Below are 19,990 nucleotides of genomic sequence, written 5' to 3' on the forward strand. Positions count from 1 at the left end.
ACTTTTAATATATTAATATAATATCCCAGTTTCATCTTTTTTTAAATGTTTGTTATGATATCATAAATTTAAATATTGCATACTTTTTAAATTGATGGTTATAATTTTTTAATATATTAAAAATTAAAAAATATTTATATTTTAAAATAAATTATTGACTTATTGTCTCTTAATATAAAATTAATGACAATAAGTATTTAACGTGAGAGAAATTTTAATATCTTTTTAATTTAAAAACTATTTTTTTATTTGTGATTGTTTGTAGCAAAAAATGATGTCAGTTCATCCCCACACAATAATTACTCTATTTAACCGCCAGTAACCGCCCAAACAATTTTAAACTGAAATAAACTACACTATATATAAAACTCTTTACCCAAAACCACCAATCCCTTCATTCATTCACTCCATTTCTACTATACATACACTTACAAGTATCAATCAATGGATCAAACTCAACAAGAAATCGGCATCAAAGTCTACAATGCAACTCCACCACCACAAGATGAAATGCAAAACCTCTCGAACAACAACAAACCTTCTCCACCACTGGGGAAGCGTCGTGCCATGATGGCAAAGGGTGTTCAAAAAACCCTCTCAAAGACTTCAATGCTTGGTAACTTCCTCCCAACAGGCACACTCCTCACATTTGAAATGGTCCTTCCTTCAATCTACCAAAACGGTCAATGCACTCACATTCAAACCATCATGATCCACTTCCTATTACTTCTATGTGCATTCTCGTGCTTCTTCTTTCACTTCACCGATAGTTTTCATGGCACTGATGGAAACGTTTACTACGGCTTTGTGACAACTAAAGGGTTGTCGGTTTTCAAACCGGGACTCCACGTGGCAATTCCAAAGGACGAGAAATTTAAGGTTGGGTTAACGGACTTCGTGCATGCTGTTATGTCGGTGATGGTGTTTGTGGCTATTGCTGTGTCGGATCATAGGGTTACGAGTTGTTTGTTCCCTGGGCATGAGAAGGACATGGAACAAGTGAGAGAGAGTTTCCCTTTGATGGTGGGTATTGTTTGTAGCAGTTTGTTTCTCATCTTTCCCACTTCTAGGCGTGGGATTGGTTGCATGTCTGCCTAGTTAATTAAACCCGTCTCTATTTTCTTTTCTTCTTTTTTTTGTTTAAGTTATGGATCTGTATAAATTATTTTATGGATAAACAATGTATGAATTAATAAAGTTTAGATATATATTTATTAGTTCAATTATGATAAATTCTTATTTATTCCATAAAATAACTTAGACACGTCCTATCTTATGTCTGCGTGAAAATAATGGAATAACTAGGTTCATTTTTATTCATCTGAATGTGATGGCAAAGGATCAAGAAGCTGTTGTTCAAGTTTGGATTGCATATGCCGTTAGAATTTTAAAATATTTACATTATTTTAATCCATAATTGTATAATTAATATCATTAGGATATAGTGTTTGATATTAATTATAAATAAAAAAATAGAAAGTTAATTCTAAAAATAACTACTAGATAGTTATTTTTTATGGTAACTACCAAATGATAACCACCAAATAATTATGTTAGTAACTATTAAGTAGTTATGTTTAATTTTTTCTTCTTAAAAATTCTTCTAGATATATATAGAACTCATGTTCTATTATTGATGATGATATTTAATTCTAACGAAATCATACAATATATATTAAAGTGAAAAGTACTTGTAAAACTATTTTTTTCTTTGAAACATCAACAACACAATACGTATCCTTCATCAACAAAGAAAAGGCGAGCTCCATCTTTGATAGTGTCTGTGAGGTCCAATTTTCTTTCTACTTTCCAGTTTCTCTGGCTTTGCCTGCAGAGAGAGCCTCTGGTGAATATTACTGGATGACACAAAGGAAGTAACCAAACGTGCAATGCTGTGTTTTTTGGTCACACAATGTTGTTTAATTAAAATACACACGTGTTTTTCACTTTTAATGCTGGATTGCTGCTCATCTTGGCCACATTTTCCTTCGCAAGAACAATAAGGTTTTCTAGCCGTTTCCACTGGAAGAGACCATCTTTGAATAGAACCTGAAACAATAAAGTATATCAAATGAGAAGCAATATGTTTCCAATTACACAGCAGGTATGATTAAGTTATTAGCATTCAGAGTCCTAGAGGAAGAAAGAATCACAAAAATACTTTGGACCATTTATTCTACTTGCTAAGATAATTCTTGGGTATTGCACTAAAATTTCACTTATGTACAGGACCACTTTAGTGCTTTGACCTAGGTAGCAGAGGGAAGAGAGAAAATAGGACCTTTCCTGCAAATCAAGCTTCTAGCATAGCTGACTGAATTTTGCACCCACATATTTAAAATGCTTAAGAAGAAGATGGAAAAAGAGAGATTTTATTGCTTCCATTCCTATATATATATAACAGAATCATCATCCGGCAAAGTCTGCCATGGACACAAACGGATTGGATTCAACGCTGTTGAAAAGGGTGCTGTTAGTACAGCCAAACAGAGTACTGTTACTTAGTGATACTTTGCATTTTAAAACTATATTTTTTGTGTTCTACTACACCACCACCACCCTTTTCAACTACACTAAATCCAGATCCAAAGACAAATCGTGTAAATATGGCACCAAGAAACCCCTTGGTCATCTTTCAGTTCCCACCCTTTTGCAGATTTTCTTCCTCAACAAGGGAAACCTACTGCTGTAAATTTCTTACCCAACACACATGACTAGACAGAGATTAAAAATTTTAAATAAAGATCACCAAGAATGAGCTTCAGGATTGTAAATTAGACAGAATATTGTTATATGTATAAAAGCTTTTCCATTTTGAACAGCATTGCTAACCTGTATGAGGCTTTCACGTAGAGCTGGATTTGGGTCTGTCAGTAGTCGCTTTGCCACATAAGGATAAGCAACCTATTTGACATACTCATATTCATATTATACTGACAAAGAAAGTATAACAGAAAAAGGATAATTTTGAGTTTGGCAGTTGCTCAAACTAATTCATTTACCATGACGAAGTATTTGTTCTAAGAAAATATTTAGAAGTTTTCCTCTTCTGATACATATTATGATACAGCTTTCCTTCTTCTAATGCAACTTATTAAACAAAAGTGCTTTTTCAAAATAAGTTGTATGTCTTCAAAACAACTTGAAATCAGGATAAGTCAGCAACATGGGAGCTTTTACCTCAAGAAATTTGAAGTCAGGCTTCAGAGTAAAACAGATGCCTTCATGGGTTAACAAAGAACGGATTACAAGAGAAAACCTTTCTGGGATTCGAATGGGATAATTGTAAACCAACTGGTTAAACTTTCCTGCAGTATATGATAAAGGCATGAAATACCTAAAATTTAATTACAATTAACTAGATTACCAATAATTTGAGACACCAAACTAAATCATTAGATAAAGAGCTAAATTTATATCTTCAGAAATAAAAAAGAAAAAGAAATAGTAAATTAGTCTTTAATTTGATAGAGCACTGGACCAAATATTGGACTCTCACCACGGAAAGCCCAAGATCTGGAAGATTTATTCTGGTAGGGGAAAGAAGGGCACAGGGGAAGAGAGTTAGATACTACTGAGTTGACTAGTCTGTTAGCTCATGCAATGCAATTATAGGGAGAGGATAATACTGTGAGGTCAGAGTTTTTCCACCTATAAATATCAAGATTCATGACACACTCCATATAATATCACTGAGGAAAAATGAGTCAATAACAGGTAAGATGGGACAACATAGTCATACAACATGTAATTGAGACTCCTTGATTTGATTGGATTTCTTCCTCTTTTAGATTCATACACTATTCATTGCGCCTTGTTACTTCTTAGTCTGAAGTCCTTGATTGAGCAAGATAAGAAGATTCCACCCCAAATTAGAAAATTTATTTCAAGCAGCAGTAGAGTTTAGGTCAAACGGTCACATAGCAATGGCTATTTTTATATTAATAATCAAGGGAAACAGCCTACCAGTGACACTACGAAAATTAAAATCTGACAGTCCCTTTCCAGCAGAGTTCTGCCAAATTGCTTCCAGAGCAGGAACTATAGGAGTGACATCAGTCCCTGGTGTCAGGAAGCCTGTTGGGTCTAAGCCATTTGGACCCCATTCAAGACATATCAAAGAAAGAGGGGTAAAATGGGAAGAATGAGCAGAGAGACCGTTATGCTAGATTCTAACAGATTAATAAATTAGCATACGTGGCAAGGGGGCGGGGGAAAGGAGAGTGGCAGGGAGAGAGGGATTATATAGAGGTTGAACACTTGGCCAAAGATAGAAAATATCTGGGAGGTCATTAGGGATAGCTGAGGCTATAGGAGCATTGCTCTTGCTAATTACTTGCTAGTTAGATTGCTGTATTCTGTTCCATTATTCTGTTTTTCCATCTTTACTGCTTGTAATCTCAGGGAATTCCCCTGTGTAGGTTCTGTTATTTCAATATAATCCCAGTTCCTATCAAAGCCTAATCTGTTGAAGTCATTAGCCATCTCAGCATAGTCCTCATTCACAGCATGGACAACAGCATCAATTAAAATCTGTTTATTTTGCTGAAAAAATGGAAGCAGATAAACATGTCAGCCACAAACAGCATACTTTAAACTCCGTAGACCAAACTAAAAATGTCATATTCATGATTATAATGGAAGTTGTCCTAAAAGAAAAATACTCCAATTTCTCTAATAGATCCTTATAGAATAGGGGTATTTGTGCCAGTTCAGTAGGACATAATAAACATGTCTGCACAAACCCTTTTGGTTTATCCAAAACATAAGGCACTAACTTGTCAAAAAAAAAAAAAAAAACACCCTCATAAAAGGAAAGTCTATGAATATTATGCACTACACATGTCAAACACCAAGGTTAAATGCACATAGTTGGGTGTGGCTAATGTCCAGGAAGTTGCCAGGGATCTTTAATCAGGTTCAACTTTTGCTTATGGCATTAATTCATTTGAACTTGAAGCACTCTCAAGTCTCAACCATCTGACTAATCTTCTTCTTACATAAACATTTGAGCAGAAATGATTTCTTATTTTTCTTTTACGTAAATTTGTCTATTTTACTTTTTTTGTGGTGACTGACCAATGATCGTTTCAAAGAAGTGTCACTGTCATGTATTCAACAGGATTTATTGGACATATTGATGTATTTCATCAGTGACTGAGCATTATGTTCTTTGTCTATTCTTTTCTTCACGGAATGATATTCAACCCCTTGACTTTCATCTTTTTCTTTCTCTAACATAATTACTTTATTCATTAAAAAGAAAGAAAGTAAAATAGCGTTCATCTCAGTGGATAACAAGTGGGCACTCAGCTGCACTGATGTGATGGAAATTTTGACCCTAATGAGAAAATTTAAAAATCAATAACCAGGATATAAATTGATAAACATTCATTTATTTTAGGGATATAATAAATCCATTACTGGCCCTCACAGGAGTTAGATTTTATACTATACGGCATATAGCTATGTATGGGAGCCCTAATCCACCATATTATTTAATAGAATAAAATTCAATAAAAAGGGACACGGACAGGATGAAAACATTTGGCAATTATATCATCTGTAACTAAACCTTAAATTATTTTTACTCTGCTGCAAGACCAGATAATATAGCACATAATGTTAAATTATTATATACGTGAAAATATTCAAACACGAGAAAAAAAAATCATAAAGACATGTTTGGGTCATCTGTGGGGAAGGGTGGAAGTGCAAAGCAAAATGTTAACGTGATATTCACAGTACCTGTATAATCAAACATATGAGATTCTTCTCTCACATTAAAGAAAGGTATGGATGATCATTACAACAAAACATGTCCAGTGCAACACATGGGTTGCATGATAACTTTAATTATATGATGCAATGACAAACACTCCCAGAGATGAATGATGAATAAGGTATGGTTAGTCTACCTAACCTAACTGAAAAAACACAACTAAACATTCCATCATATGCACTATCTTATAGCATAGAGAAACAATAATAAATGATCATAGAGAAAAAAACAAATAATTGCCCCCGGTGCTCAGCATATGAAGAATTACCTGACTAAGAACAGCAACATTGCCAAAGTCCACATATGCAATTCTCCCATCCCGCATGGCAAAAATATTTCCAGGGTGAGGGTCCCCATGAAATAATCCAAATTCCAACAGTTGTCTTAGCGCAGCACTCACTCCAATTGTTAAAAATCCGTCTACATCAAGACCAGCTTCCTTGATGGCCTAATTCACAAGAAGGAAAACTATTAATCCACAACACAACAAACCATGTTGCTTCGTAATGGGCACAATATGGCATTATCATCACCAATCCAAGTAAACAAACCTGTGGATTGGTGCACCTGATACCATCAATCCATTCCATTACTAACACTCGTGAACCAGAAAATTGTTTGTAGACCTGAGGAATTTTGACAGTAGGATCATTTTTAAAATTCTCAATGAAGTCTTCAAGATTGCGTGCTTCCTGAAATATATAGTTATAGAAATCAGTAAATTTATCTTTGACAAATATACAGTGAAAAATATTCTTGAAATGACAAGAAACACTCATATTTGGTGCATCGACAAGTTCAAAGCATGCATCAAACTACTACAAGTCTACAACAAACACAAGGCAGCACTGAAAGTTACCAAGGTATAATCAAGCTCTTCCAAAAGCTTTTCACCAAATTCATCAACAATTAGCTCTGCATTACACCCCAGTTTCTGTATACTAATGCCATTTAAAAATGAAGCCAAAGTGCGGAATAGGAAAAGATCTCGATATATAATGGGCTCTATCCCAGGCCTTTGAACCTGCAAGTACACCAAAGTATACATTTAGAAGTGGATTTTATCTCGATTTAATCTTGTTTATATTTCAGAAAACATTTGCGGCGCTTTAATTCTATGAAACCATACAAACAAGTAATTCTATAAATTAGATCATATTTGACAACAATAATTAGAAAGACAACACAACAAAACAAATTGAAACTGGAAAAGAGGAAAATGTCAAAATTTTCATATCATTAAATATAGACATAGACAATTTTTTTAGGGATGAAATCAACTGATTTTGAACAATATGGACAAGCAAATATCAACGAATCAACCAACAAAATAATTATTTAACATAAAAAACTTAGTCTTAGACCTACAAACACAATCCTTCTAGCAAGGTATTCAGGTCACAGCAGGATATTAAACTGTTATGAACTTATGAATATAAAGCCAACAGCTCAGATGCTGCAAACATAAGGGTAAGCAAAGTAGTTAAGAAGATTATTTGAAAAACTATTAGCTATTTAAGCTACGGAAACTGCAACATATACTGCTGCCATGTCAGGACTTCTTAACATCATGTAACAAGTGCTATATTTGAACATTAAAAGAGTTATAACACAGGGGGGGTGAGAACAATGAAACCTTGATAGCAACATCCTCTCCAGTGGCACGTAAAGTAGCTCGGTAAACTTGACCTAAACTTGCAGCTGCTATAGTCTCTGATGAGATTCTGCTGAAAACAGCTTCAAGCGGCTGACCCAGTTCCTCCTCTATGATTCTGAAGGCAATCTAGGAAAATTTCAGGTCATACATCAGAACTATAATATCTAGGTGAGATGACAATGCTCTGATAAATGTTCAGCATAAATAAAATGAAAAAAAATGTTGATTTTCAGTTATTATTTACTTGATTGGGAAATGAAGGAACATCATCTTGAAGAATGCAAAGTTCATTCATATAATCTTCTCGAATGATATCTGGCCTGTTTGCAAGGACCTGTCAAATGAAAGAAAACAGTGTTATCAACTGGAAAACCAAAAGCTAACACTCACTTGTATGATTATATGACTTGAACAACACACTTGACCAGCTTTGATGAAGGAAGGCCCCAGGTCGCACAAGAGGTTCCTAAGCTGCCGAGCACGATATGGAACAACCTCTTCATCCCTTCTAACCAGGAAATCATACACCAAGTTAGACCAGTACAAGCCCAGATGCCAAACTATCTCCACTCCCCGCAGCATAAGGGACAAAATAGCCCCTCTTGATTCTAATACCTTATTCCTCACCTAATAAACAAGAAAAAAACAGTCAAACAAAAGTAGCTTCAAATTAGAAATAATCATCCAGCAGATTGACATTTATTTGTTTTCACTACCCTCCCATGGCGAGAAGCAACCCTCCCTTCTACCAACAGGGATATTGCTTCTACCTTCTACCAACAGGGATAATGAACCCGGTTAACAACAACAATTCACCCAACTTACACTACCATGTGTTACATACTTAGCATACAGAATAATATGAAGTTTTATATGTTATACCATAAAGTATAACCTAAAACAACTTACTTATACATCTTCACTCCATTAGGCAATACAATACCCGTCACCCGGATTTGTATTGAGAAGAATGGTGTACTTCAGAGGGGTAAAAAAAGTGCACGGCTGATAATCATTGATTTATATATTAGAAAAATCAATGGTAAAAAAATTTAGAAAGTACAATCACCTGAATTCTATAAATAGATAGTAAGAATCTACTCCCCGTAGCGATAATCAATTCCCCCACTTCACTTTCTAAATTAAACCCCGCACTTTAAAAATCTAAACCCAATTACTTAAAGCTATAAATAAAAGAAATTGACTAGCACCCAAAAACTGATGGCTGTTCATAAAAACAGAACACTTCTTAAGCAATTGCAATGTAACAAACTCATGGACTGTAAATGATGAACGATCACAACAAACGTAATTTTAGTGTGAATTATTGTTGTCAATCTTCATTAAGGCAATTTTCGTAGTACCCTATGCTCTTATAAGGGACGAAATATTGCTTTTAAGAAAGTGTGTATTCAAATCTAGAAGATCATATCGTCAAGTCTTAATTGTTGTAAATTTTGTTTCCCTTGTTCACTTAAAAGTTCTAACATATGTTGTATGTATGTAAATGAATTAATTGGCATATTTTCCCAATGTATGTTATAACGAGTAAATAGATTAAAAATTGGTCGTTAACAATTACTAAGATACTAGAGTTATAGAGAAATTTGGTCAGACATAACACATATGCCTAAGGAACCAATAATTTTGATTAGGCCTAGGACTTATAAACAATCTAATTGCAGACAATCATAATCCTTGATGACTTGGAATGTTGTCATGAATGCTTAGGGTGTTCCTAAGCAATTATTTTAATTGGAGGCTCAGGATCAGTGAAATATCATAATGATTTGAAGAATGGTTTGAGATGGGATCCCTTGGTAAGCAAGTTCTTGTTGTTTATATTCATGACAATGGCCTCGAAGGTAGAGATATACGTAATGACAATGGTTGGAATTTTTCCATGCTTGCTATTAACCTTCTTCATATTATTTGCAACTTTTTAGATTAATTTTTTTGTTCATTTGTAAGATAATTTAGGTGATATTTTAAACAAAAGCAAGCATCATGTTGGTATAACACGAGAAGGTTACAAGTGGCTCATGGATGCATAACAGTTTTAAGAATGCTAAAGGTGGAGATATAGATTTCGAAGCTTGAGGTGTCATAGAATAATTTTTATTTGGTTAATCTATCATAACTCTCTCAAATAAATCTTAGAGCTCATATATATTTAATTACCAAATATGTAATATCAAGAAGAGATTCGTTTCCTTTGTCTACAGGATTGGAAGGAGATTATTCAAGTTTGCGAAGCTACTGGTTTTGTAAATGACATTTTTTATGGTGTAGGATTACAAAGTTGGAATGATCAAGTTAATCAAAGCAACAAAATTAGCTTTTTAATTGCTTTGTATACAATTTGGAGTTTGGAGGACAAGGAATAGCCATGTTTTTTTCTCGTGAGAATGCATCAACATCAAATATATGATGGCTGCTATTAATAAATTATATATGGATATATCATGAATATCCACTCTAAAGAGCTAAAGACAAGGAGAGGGAGATAAGTTTCTTAGTTTCATACAATTGCTCGTAACATGGATGATAGCTCTTATAACAACCTAAGGCCAGTTTTTATGGCTTTTAAGACACAATCTTGGCTAATGGACTTCACAAGTCATGTTCGATAGTTTGATAACCTTCTAAGTATAACTTTATACTATTTTGTTTATCTTTCAATATATTAGGATAATAATTTCAAGATAATTTGCTAGGCCCATAAAAGAAGAACAAGTCTTAGATGTGGCTAAGAGTCTTGAGAAGTGACAGGTTTATGTTAGAAGAAAGAAAAATTGGTTACATAAGGTAATTAGTAATCACGTGTGTGAGTATAAGGCTTTGTTGTATAAATACCTAAGTAAGTTACTTGTAAAAGTTAGTTTTGATTCTTTAATTGTAATTGAGAGAAAGTCTCTTTCTCTGTTACAGAGTGTTAACTCTTGGAAACTCTTGAAGTTCTATCTCTTCATTTTTATAAACATCTTTTATTTTCTCTTTTTAATTCTCTCAATTCCTAATATCATTTGCATTTTAAACTATTATTATTAAATTTGGTTTGTTATAGAACAAATATAAAGTTATCAATTTAGGTCAATGGACTTGTCTTGATTTTCCAATTATGAGTAGATAAAAAAAATTTAGTTTATAATAAACTAAATACAAAATTGTCAATTAAAGTTATATTTAACATGATCTGATGTAATTAATAGACTTATGTGAATTAGACTCAAAAGACCTAAAATTATTCAAAGTTATAAAATGGCAATCAAAACTTATTCTTAAGAAAGTAATGAATTTATATGCAGGTTGATTCATTTTATGATATGTTTTGACATTATTTTTAATCAAGTTCATTAAGTGTTAAGAAAAAATTTATCATCTATATAATTTAAGAAAGTCTAACTCAGCATCACTTATCCACAAGTTTAATACATCACATGAAGTGTAGTTAAGTATTAAAATATTTCTCACACTCGTATTTAGGGTTAGAAAAAAAAATAGATATAAGTCAAATTAGATTTAAAATTCAGATATTTAATAAAATTGGATATATAACATTTCTACTTTATTTAAATAATTTCTTAATTCAATTTAATAAAAAAATATCATTGAAATGTGATTTAACTGAACAAAAAATATTGGTATTAGAAAGAATTTTGATTATATTTATATAAGACTTGAATCAATAAAATGAACTCATTCAAAATTTATCCTTTGAATCATCACTTAATATAATTACATATTAAATAAATTTAAAAATAGAAACAAACTTAATATTATTACAATACCATAATAAATCAAATTCTACATAATACACTACAAGAAAATTATAATTTTGTGGCGGTTATATGGTCATTTTGCAGCAGTTTTTGACCTTCTCAAAATGGATTGCGGCGTTTCTGAAAAATTGTCATGGATAAGTTCGCCACAAACTTTATGCAGCAGTTTTGACTGAACTCTATAACTTGCATCGATTTTTAGCCTCTCATAATCGTGGCAGTTGCTATTTATTTGTGGGAGTTTTTGCCTAGGCAATTTAGTGACAATTTATTTGCAGCAATTTTTAACCTACTCTATTTTAGATGCCTATTTTTAATTTTTTTAGCTGTTTAATGTTGTTATAATTATAATAGCAATTTTTTAAAAACGTACACAACATATTTAATGTTGTATCTAAATTATATTGAACCTGTATACAAAAATAACTTTACAAATATACTCGTAATATAACCAAATTTCATTGATAGGATGGTAAATAGTTTAAACTTCCATAACAAAACTAAATATAATTCATCAACTGTAATGATTACAATACTATTGAAAGGTCTAAATCTATAAAAACCTAGAGTGGTACATGAGAACATGAGATAAAAATAACACTAAATATTATCTTGGTTATTCAAGTTGTTACCATGAGATGATCCTCTAGCATTTAATGACGAATCAAGTTCACTTCCAACATCATTTAGATGAAATATGAAAAATAAAATAATATTAATAATGTGGAAAGAAATATAACTATATTATTGCATCTGTCATATCAATGACCAAAATTAAACCATGTATAACGAATAAAGGTAAAACATAGCAAATGCACAACATAGTAAAGAGATAATTGAAAATTTCTAAAATCCAAAAGCACTATTAGATCATAATCAAAAGCTAAAGATTGAAAGGAATAATCTATTATAAGAAAAGAACAAAAATTTGATTTCAATTATTAATCCTAAAAATTTATAATGGATGCCACAACCTTCAATTCTCTTTGGCTCAATGCATCATAATGCTAATCTCGTATAAACATGAAAAGGAGATCACAAAGTTAAAGAAACACTTGTTTCATACCTCTATACATTGAACAAAATGACAAGTTATAATACTTTACTAGTGAGGGGAAAATGTCAACCAATTCATCAGGAATCTTTCCTTCCTTCATTATCATATAGGTCTTAAGTGCATCCAAGGTGCTTTGTAGTTGGGATTCCAAATGAGTGCACTTCTCTTTACACTGGTTAGAACATGATGACGATGGAGCAACATTGGATGAAGAGAGACTCAAATCACTACGTCGAAGTCCAGTATTTTGAAACGTATTAGTAGGAGCAGCCCCTATACCCATGCATCTTACTCGCCCAGAGTGTTCAAGCCCAAACACTTTACCAACAACATCATTGCGAGAAATTTCAGATTCATCAATAGTGTTTTGGGTCATACCAATTTCAATTTGTTCCTTTACCAAGCAAAAACTATTAATTACTAAACTGTTAACATTGTAATACAAGACTTTTGAAAACAACATACACAAGTTATACTTACTACTAACGCCTTTGCTGTATCATTTATGTAAGACCCATTTTTTCTCTTATGAGTTACAAGATACATTTTTCACGACTAGTATTCTGTCCAGTTGTCAACAACTAATATAGAAAAAAATTCAATTACATAGTTAACTTTGCAAAATAGTAAAAGTTTTCTTGTTAGTATGATTACCATCTGATGCCTCCTTCTTGAATTAGGTTTAGAACCACCAGTATGTGGAATTATTTGCTTGCTTCGAATTTCTTTATTCCTTCTACATAGTTCCTATTACCAAAATAATTATAACATCACTTAGTAATCAAATATTTAGTGATACTAGCAATAAGCTTAACAAAACAATCAAACTCTTACCAATGTCTTCGGTTTCGAACAATAATTAACAAAATGTGCCCATTGATCTCTTTCTATACCTAGTGGCATATTAGTGATAATTTCATCTCTAGTCTTGGATGGGTCATTGATCACTCCATAAGCTTTGCCTATTTGTAGCCCACTTTTTTGTAATACTGAGTTTGCAATATCGTTTTGCCATGACTTCAACAGTCCTAAAAGAAAATCGAGGCTTAAAAATAAAATAAAGTTAGTTATTTATGCATTTGCATGTACTCATGAAATTTAGTACCAATAGAAAGTTATATATGCATATATCTTTATACCTTTATCATTGTTGCAAAGCATTCATCAAAATAATGCTTAGGTATGCCTAATTTCCCGGACCACCTTTCAAAATTGATAGGACATAACTTGCAATTAGTTGTTAATCTTTCACAAAATCCAGCGAGTAAGCCTTGTGCTTCTTTGTATGCTGAGCCTTAATCATTAAACTCCACAATGACTTGTTTCCCACTAGGTAAGTTGATGATGCATTCTTTATAACTCATTGGGAGTCTTTAAGGAGAAAACAACTCAATTCAACACAAGAAATAAAACTTAATGTGAGTTAGTTAGGAATAGATATAATGCATGTACCTATTGCCTTAACACTCCAATATTGTGTAGACTCACAATCAAGATGTCCATATATTGGAGCTTCTTGTGGAATTTCATGTGTTGGTGAGGAATATGATGAGGGATTTAATGGAGCATGTGATGGGGCTTCAACTGATGGTGAGGATTCTGTAAAATGTATTGTTGGTGAAGATTGTGCTGGAGCTTATGCTGGAGGATAAGCATCACGTTGTGGTTGAGGTGCTGACTTTAGTGGATTCTGAAAATGTTTAACCCTTGGCATAACTGCATGTTCATGACAAAAACCAAAAAGATTAAAGGTAAGATAATTAAAAAATAGTTAAATGTAACTTAAACATGTTATAATGTCACATTAATAAAGCCTTAACCTTCAATAAAGCACATTATTAACTATGTTTTCTATTCAGATATTTGTCTCAACTATGTCATCATTTAAGTAGTTTGTAGCTAGTTATATATACTCATCATTGAGGCCAAAATATTGTTGAAGCTGTTACTCTTGGTATGGCTCATTCTCATATACTTCATCTTCCATATCTTCTCCCATTTCATACAAATCTCTTGGCTTTAAATGTACAACAATACTTCGTCTTTCATTGACTAGATCATCCACATAATACACCATTTGTACTTGAGTTGCTTCAATGTAGGGCTTATGTTCTTCACGATTACCCATATGAATCAATCTATCAAAATTAACACAATTGAAATTCCAAGGATCTTTTTTATATCCTCTATCTTGAGTAGTATCAGCCCATTTACATTTGAAAAGAACAATCTCAAACTGACCATAATAGTTAATCTCAATAATAACTTCCAACCTTCTATAATATGGTAAGTCTGCTTGCCTTAAGTTTCCATCAGCACTTCTTGCAACACAAGATGTGTTAGAGGTTAAGAAAACTCCACTATTTTACATTTTCAATCATTCTTCTTGAGTCAAAGTTCGAAACTTAAACCCATTGATATTATAAGTAGTAAATCTTCTTGCATCATCTAAGGGACCTCGAGCTAGAAACTTTAGATAAGTAGACATTGTATTTATTGAATTTGGATTCAAAATCTAAATAAATAAATTATTTTAGCCATGTTTCTAATTTGAAAGTAAATATGACAAAGAAACAAAACTACTAATTGGCTACTGACCCTTCTTTCAAACCAATCAACAAATTTTCTATACACTCTTTTTTCTATATCTGTAGTTGAAGGTCTTCTTTCCCTTGAACTCCTTTTTATGAATTGTTTGAATTCACTACACCAAATATTTTCATTGTACTTAATGCACATGGCTAGTAAATGACAAATAGTATAACGATGAATCATTTAATATTTACTCCATGTACTTACTCTATAAATGGTGTGACTATTGCACAATTCAAAAGCACATATTGTTGAGCTTGTAGTTTTTGCATATGGGTTAAAGTGAACATTGAGGAAGCTCTTACCGATTTACCCAATTGAGGGAAGATAGAGGACATTTCAAATGGCTCATTATCATTTGGGTCATCATACACACATCTAGGCCTGTTAAACCTTGTCTCTATATCTTCAATATAGCGAGAACAAAAAGTTATAGACTCTTCAGCTAAGTAAGCTTCAGCTATGGAACCTTCTGGTTATGCCTTATTTCGTACAAAAGACTTTAAATGACCTAATTCCCTATAAAAATGGACAGATAATTACTGAAAACAACTAGAATTTATATAACAAATTAGCTTAAATCAAAGTAGTAATATTTTATCTCTCCACATGATACATATATCGGTAATGCACAAGACATTCAAGCTTCACTTCCTCTATTAAATGGACGATTAAATGAACCATAACTGTGAAGAATGATGGAGGGAATAACATTTCTGGTTGTGGCTTGTTTCATACAAAGGACTTTAAATGACCTAATTCCCTATAAAAATAGATAGGTAATTACTGAAAACAACTAGAATTTATATAACAAATTAGCTTAAATCAAAGTTGTAATATTTTACCTCTCCACATGATACATATATCGGTAATGCACAAGACATTCAAGCTTCACTTCCTCTATTAAATGGACGGTTAAATGAACCATAACTATGAAGAATGATGGAGGGAATAACATTTCTGGTTGTGCCTTGTTTCGTACAACGGACTTTAAATGATCCAATTCCCTATAAAAATGGACAGGTAATTACTGAAAACAACTAGAATTTATATAACAAATTAGCTTAAATCAAAGTAGTAATATTTTACCTCGCCACAAGGTACATATATCAGTAATGCACAAGACATCCAAGCTTCACTTCCTCTATTAAATGGATGGTTAAATGAACCATAACTGTGAAGAATGATGGAGGGAATACCATTTCTAAGTGACAAAGTGGAACCATAATGCAATCTTGGATCTTATCAAGGTCTAAAATACTCAAGCTTTTACCACAAAGAACTCTAAAAAAATGAGCAAAATTCTACCAAGATTGCAATCATATGGTTTGGCAGCAAATTATGAATTGCCAATGGCAATAATTGCTCCATAATAATATGGCAGTCAATACTTTTTAAACCAAAGATCTTCTTTTGTTTCTCATTGACACATCTTGAAATATTACTTGAATAGTCATTCGATACTATAACATTCTTCAAAGTTTTAAGAAATAACTTTTTGGTTTCACCTGTTAGTGAATACAAAGCAAGGTGATACTTCCTCTTATCATCTAGTCATAGATCATGCCTTACTCCCATTTCTTTTAAATCTTTTCGGGCATTAAGATTATCCTTTGATTTAGATTTCTTATTGAGCAAAGTATATATGATATTATCACAAACATTTTTTTTCCTATATGAATAAAATCTAGATTATGACGCAACAAGTTAGACTTCCAATAAGGAAGTGCAAATAATATACTTCTTTTTTTCCATTGCTTCGTTGCTGGTTTAGATCTTTTTCCTCTACCATCCAATATCACTGCTTTCCCAAATGTAACATTAAAATTTTCCGCTTGACTTAAGATGTCAAATCCCGATAATTTTAATGGTGGATTTTGTTCCTCTGTGCTCCTATTAAAGCGAACATAATTCAATCTAAATCTATGATTTCTGCTCAAGAAACGACGATGACCTATAAAATAAAACTTGTTACTATAAGCAAGATGACAAGGCTATGTATCAAAGTTACAAGTTGAGCAAGGCAAATCAGTATATGTATTCCAACTAGATAAGATACCCAACCCAGGAAAGTCACTGATTGTCCACATAAGAGCAGCTTGCATCTTAAAAGTTTGGTTTAATGATGAATCAAAGGTTTCCACACCAGTATCCCATAACTCATTTAACTCCTTCACCAAGGGTAGCAAATACACATCTATTTTATTTCCAGGCATTTGCTTGCCTGGAATTATCATCGATAGGATAAAGGATGTGTGCTTCATACACATCTAAGGAGGAAGATTATATGGAATTAAAAACATTGGCCAAATGCTATATGTAGAACTCATGGTTCCAAAAAGGTTGAAACCATCACTAGCAAGGCCTACGCAAACGTTTCAAGGATCTGAAGAAAATTCAGGGTATGTCAAATCAAATATTTTCCATGTCTCCCCATCCCTCGGATGCCTCATCAACCCATCTTTGTTACTCTATAAATCACACCACCTCATATGCTCAGCAGTCTTACAATACATAAACAATCTTTGCAACCTTGGTTTCAAAGGAAAGTAATGCAAAACCTTTGCAGCTTGCTTTTTTTTCTTCTTTGGGTTCCATCTCGAAACACCACAATGCTTGCATGTTTGCAAGTTTGTATCATCATCTCTGAAATAAAGCATACAATCATTTGGACATGCATCAATCTTGGTGTAGTTAAGACCAAGCTTGTTAATGATTTTCCTGGCCTCATAAAATGAAGGAGGTAACTTTGCTTCATGAAATTTATCTCTCAACAAATCTAATATCATAGTCATTTCCTTGTCACTTAATCTACACAAAACCTTTATATGATACAATTTTATTAGAAATTATAGCTTTGTGTGCTTGCTCCCTTCATACAATGTCTAATTTCCATCATTGAGAAACTCATAAAAGTCACTATGATCCTCTACAGGCCCCTCATGAAATATATCATCTACATCCGATGGTCGTGATGTGCCTGTATCAGTGGCTTGTTGCTTTTAGAGCCCAAATGCATCATTGACAATTAATTCCATTAGATTAACAGAGTGGGATGCCTCATGTACAACATCTTCATTTTTGGAAGACTTCAATATATGTTTCTCACTATAAAGATCCCATGTTACATAATTTTTGGGAAATGGTTTACAACGCAAGTGATCCTTTACTATATATCTAGTTTGCCATTTTACAAACCCACACTTTAGACACAGACATAGTATAGTATCCCCAACAACCGCATTCTTAAATGCAAAATCTAAAAATTTACTCAAACCAATTGAGTATTTAATTATGTTTCGTGGCTAATTAATCCAAGACTTATCCATTATTCAATATTAACTCGATGCACAACTTGAGATAAAGAACAAATATAATGGCTGCAAAACAGGACAAATTTTACATAAATATGCTGACACAAGCACTTAAAAATTATTCAAAGTTTTTACTTTAACTAAAATTACATTCACAAAAACCACAATATTGAGAAAGAGACTAAGTTCCATACAAGGCAAGTTATAACATATGCAATAAAGTAAACAAGAATAAGAGCTTTGATGAGAGAACATTATCATTAACTTTTAATTTAAAGCAGCCAATCCATCTAACTAATGCTTAAGTTTCAATAGGACAAAACAAATCATGCATTTTATAGTTACCATCAAGTACCTTCTTAGCAAACTAATCCCTTAATTTTCCAACTCCTATTTGAGTTGAATCAACCAGTTTTCATGTTCTAAAACTTTAAGAGCTCTATCACAATAACTGCAAAAGACAACAAAAAATTAGTAAGAGCTAAAGAAGGTTGCACAAAGAACTCAAGGTATGAAAAACTCTAAACATGAATTTTATGTTGCTCCTGGGCAGCACTTTATTTAGCACAAGCTTTAGACACAAAATGAAGTTATTACCTTTGAGATTCATGTATAAAACATTTATACACACGAAAAGACTATCTTAGATTAGTTTTTTAGAGTACTTTTTCTAAAATTTCAAAAGTTGTAATTGATTCACATTTAAAAAATAGCATATGCAAAGATAATAAATTTTTTTATCATTAAAATTATAAATTTGTACAATATTTAACAATCTTTTGCAAAAGATTCATTAGATCTACAAAATAATTTCTGTTAACACAAACACACGCATATATAGACATTTTATGGATATAACAAATAAGAGTTATAACAAGACAGAGTAACACGCATATATAGACATTTTTTATTTATTTGTTTTATTATCATACTTTCATTTCCTAATATGGCAGTTAGAACAATTCTTATCATAAAATTAAAATAATAAAATAATGATGATAGATGACTTTGTTTTATTGTAGCCAAGTCAATTATAAACACTTAGAAATAAAAATTCAAACCACTTGTTAGATTGCTTTTTACGACAATGCATTAATACAACCATACAAATCTTTTCATAAAGCAAGGTAGTAAAACAAAAAAAAGAGACTGAAGTTCCAAAATCGTGAGCTTTGAGTGGCATGTACAATCAATTGTAAAATTACTATAACTTTCTGCTATGCAACATTTATTAGGTGTTAACTAGTGAATTATTAATAGTCCAATCTGTAGAATCATGGTTGCATTTGAGGAAAGGAAATTAAGGTGTTGTCCAAGTGATAAGTTAAGGAACTAACACCTCACTTGCATCAGTTGCTTGCATGTTCAGTGATTAGAAAAAAACTAGCAATTGTCTCCATTTAAACCACTTAAATATTTGTTTATTTAGTAAAAAAAAAAAAAGCAAAAAATGAAGTATTAAAGGGTCAATTGAGGGAGGACGAAATTGCATGCAAGAGAAAAAAAAAATTTCTTCATCTTTTTGCTCTTTCTTGATGGAACCATAACCTTCTCCACCAAATTCCTTCATGGTTCACGGTCAATTCATTGCAAATACCACTCCTTATCTTTTCTTCATTCTAGCTACACTTCATTCACAGAAAAATTAATCTAATAAAGCTTGATAAAAAAAGAAAAAAAAAGGCTGGGAATCCCATGTTTGAATAAGTATCAATTATTAGTTGAACAAGGCTGGGAAGATTAACCAATTCCACTTTTTGAACATCAACAACAAAGGAAAAATATATACCGTAAAATAAATAATTA

At 32.3% G+C, this 19,990-nt stretch overlaps 2 protein-coding genes across 2 annotated transcripts; one reads left to right on the forward strand and one right to left on the reverse strand.

Moving 5' to 3' along the window:
- The first annotated feature begins 260 nt into the window (after window positions 1-260).
- On the forward strand, window positions 261-4,775 carry LOC113847127 (protein DMP9-like). Its single transcript, XM_027476014.1, has one exon. It carries the CDS (start codon window positions 445-447, stop codon window positions 1,096-1,098), a length of 654 nt encoding a protein of 217 aa, XP_027331815.1. The 5' UTR covers window positions 261-444; the 3' UTR covers window positions 1,099-4,775.
- Window positions 1,720-7,998, reverse strand: LOC113847758 (protein ACTIVITY OF BC1 COMPLEX KINASE 1, chloroplastic-like). Its single transcript, XM_027477025.1, has 12 exons — window positions 7,860-7,998; window positions 7,684-7,773; window positions 7,419-7,565; window positions 6,642-6,806; window positions 6,334-6,474; window positions 6,051-6,230; window positions 4,461-4,545; window positions 3,967-4,077; window positions 3,181-3,308; window positions 2,833-2,904; window positions 1,937-2,049; window positions 1,720-1,828 (listed from the first exon to the last, which is right to left on the reverse strand). Exons 2-12 carry the CDS (start codon window positions 7,732-7,734, stop codon window positions 1,720-1,722), a joined length of 1,302 nt encoding a protein of 433 aa, XP_027332826.1. The 5' UTR covers window positions 7,735-7,773; window positions 7,860-7,998.
- Between the last annotated feature and the right edge of the window lie 11,992 nt (window positions 7,999-19,990).

Source organism: Abrus precatorius, unplaced genomic scaffold (assembly GCF_003935025.1).
Source record: "Abrus precatorius isolate BTA unplaced genomic scaffold, Abrus_2018 Scaffold8, whole genome shotgun sequence".
Classification (NCBI taxonomy): domain Eukaryota; kingdom Viridiplantae; phylum Streptophyta; class Magnoliopsida; order Fabales; family Fabaceae; genus Abrus; species Abrus precatorius.